This window comes from Penaeus vannamei, chromosome 27 (genome assembly GCF_042767895.1).
Source record: "Penaeus vannamei isolate JL-2024 chromosome 27, ASM4276789v1, whole genome shotgun sequence".
Classification (NCBI taxonomy): Eukaryota; Metazoa; Arthropoda; class Malacostraca; order Decapoda; family Penaeidae; genus Penaeus; species Penaeus vannamei.
Window position 1 is genome coordinate 6,813,122 of NC_091575.1, and position 2,500 is coordinate 6,815,621.

Here is a 2,500-nt window from a genome sequence, read left to right on the forward strand (position 1 = left end):
TTAAATGAGGTTAAGGAACGAACATCCCCAGAACGAAAAAAAATGTATATATGTACAAGTAAATTCGATACTTGTACCGAAAAGAAAAAGAAAAAAAGGAGAGAAAAAAATTGTCATGGGACTATTTCTTCTAGTTCAAAATATTTAAAAAATCCTAAAAACACGACCAGACATAATTTCACTAATGGTGTAATATCCTATGCAAACATGCACTGACTAGGTCCACAACAGAAATATATATATATGATTCAGGATGGCGGTGTTTCATGCCTGAAGAGGGACAAGTGTACAGTCGTGTATGAGGGTATGTATGAGGGCGTATGAGGGAAAAGAAGGCTAATCCGCAGTCGCTCTCTTTCCCAACCACAAGGACTGATATGGTTATTAAAGCAGTGCCGCTACCAACGAAAGCGAAGTGCAGTGGAAGAGAGAGAAGCAAGGTTTGCCCAACGAAACACTCTGGCAACTCATGCATATAACGCGCTTTTGTGCGGCGGGCTGGCACCAGGTGTCTCGCGCCGGAAATCCGACACAGGTGTTGGGTGGTTGCCTCTGCCTTAAGCCACGGCTCAGGAGAGGGTGAGTGTGGACTCTCCAATGTATCGATTTTGCAGGCTCGTCGAACAAAGGCAATGAGAGCAGATAGTCATTCCTGTGACATTATCCTGGGATCTGCTGCCACGGAGTTGAAAATACATTGAGACAATTTGAACTGTGAGGTTTTGAGAGTGAGGAGAGCCCGTGAGAGTACTCGAGCGTTCACTAGACCCTTGACCATGCATTGGCTACAGCTCGACGTCGGCGAGCCACCACTTCCAGCAAACGCACTGCCTCCCCGCTGGCTCGGCCGCTGTTGATATAATGCTCGCGCCGTTCGGAATCTCAAGCGAGCTAACTTTGCCAACACCGATAATTTTACTCAGGCACTCTCAGGATGTACGAATTATAACCATCACTGCTTGGAGAATCCTGTATCAGTTTGCACTCAAGAGGCCCTTCTAAAACTGTTAGAGACTCTGCACTGCACATTCTTACTAAGGTATGCGGCATATAACACATATTCTCTAAATCATCGGCTAAGCACATGCAGGAGGCATCGTCCTATATGTTTTTACTGGTTCTCCGCCGTGTTGTTAACTATTGTGTATTTATACCACTGAAAGTAAATCAATTGTTTCTCCCAATTTGTCAAATCGTTGTATGCTATTACACAAGTCATTCCCTACTGATTAATAGGCATTATTTGGACTGGATATCAGTCGGCCAGAAGATTGCTAAATCAGCTGATGGTCATCAAACATTGTGACTAATTTGCCGGTCATTTGCCGACGATTCCATGAAAATGGACACTAAAAGTCAGTCAAAGTCGCGTCAGGCAACTGCAGATTAACATGCGGCATATCAGTGTGTCTCCTGCAGCAAGGGCATACAATTACGGGTGATCTACTGTGTCAGCAAACAGTTTCAACTAAGACGACCTGGGTCTACACCTGACCTCTTATTCAATTAGTAACTCAACTAAATATTACGACTACTGTGAGCTAACAAGTAACTTCGAAGCGCGTTTTGGAAGCAAACGCACGCTAAGGGGCAAGCCTTCCGCACATGACGGGAGGCGTTGAGTACGGTTCAGAACAAGTTGCGGCTCGTGCACGGTATCTCACTACTCAGAAGAACCTAAAGGGTTTAACGTTTACCTGGGAAGATCTCTCCATATAAGAATGCTGCTGGGAGTAGGGAACACTCGGTGAGGGGAAGCAAGTTTGATATTAATATACTAATTCAGACATCACAACCAATGGACAGTTACGGTAAGGAATGTTGGCTGCGCTTACATTGCATGAAGCTTTTTATGTACAAAATACAGACGAGAACAGAGGTAAAGACGTTAGTTCAAGCGAGGCTTTTGCCAGAGCTGCATGGCCTTACAGAGAAGCCGGGAAGAACTAAAGGAGTGACCTACCTGCGTGACCTTGTCCCTGGAGGAGAGCTGGAGCGCCGATGGGATCTGGGGCAACTGCCGCTTCTTGGGTGACCCCGTGGGCGTCGCGGTGGCACTCCGAGATGGCATCCTTCCGGACCCTCCGTAGCCCGGCCTGTAAAAAGGATCGGGAGGACGTCAGTCGTCGGCCGATGGGCTCGCGTGCATCTCGCGAAGACGGTGTGGCCTTAAGCGTACGCTGACTGAGCGACTGGAGGCAAAGGTCTTAGTCAAGAATATGCAGAGGAAATGCAAGTCGCGCTGGCACGAGTTAGTCCGACTTGGGGCTGGCGTACGCTTAACAACACACCATGGTGGACCGATGAGGACACGGTGACTTACTAAGTAACGGTACACAGGCAGTAACTTTATTCTACAGTGATCATAAAAAATAGGGACTCCAGGTAGGCAGTGAGGAAGTGCAGACGTGTGAGGGAGCGGGTGTATTACCTGGCCTCGGGAGGGGAGAGGGAGCGACTAGCGGGCTGCTCGGGCGCGCGTCGAGGAGACTTGCTGCGT

The 2,500-nt window shown here is 47.9% G+C and overlaps 1 protein-coding gene across 5 annotated transcripts in view; it reads right to left on the reverse strand.

Moving 5' to 3' along the window:
- Positions 1-2,500, reverse strand: part of Rim (Rab3 interacting molecule) — a 227,446-nt gene that overhangs the window by 34,745 nt on the left and 190,201 nt on the right. For all 5 annotated transcript variants that reach the window (XM_070140771.1, XM_070140768.1, XM_070140767.1 and 2 more), the window contains exons 12-14: positions 2,432-2,500; positions 1,964-2,096; positions 1,698-1,727 (exon numbers count right to left, since the gene is read on the reverse strand). The exon at positions 2,432-2,500 is cut by the window's right edge and continues 222 nt beyond it. In XM_070140771.1, the coding sequence (XP_069996872.1) occupies positions 1,698-1,727; positions 1,964-2,096; positions 2,432-2,500 (232 nt within the window). The remainder of the gene's footprint in view (positions 1-1,697; positions 1,728-1,963; positions 2,097-2,431) is intronic.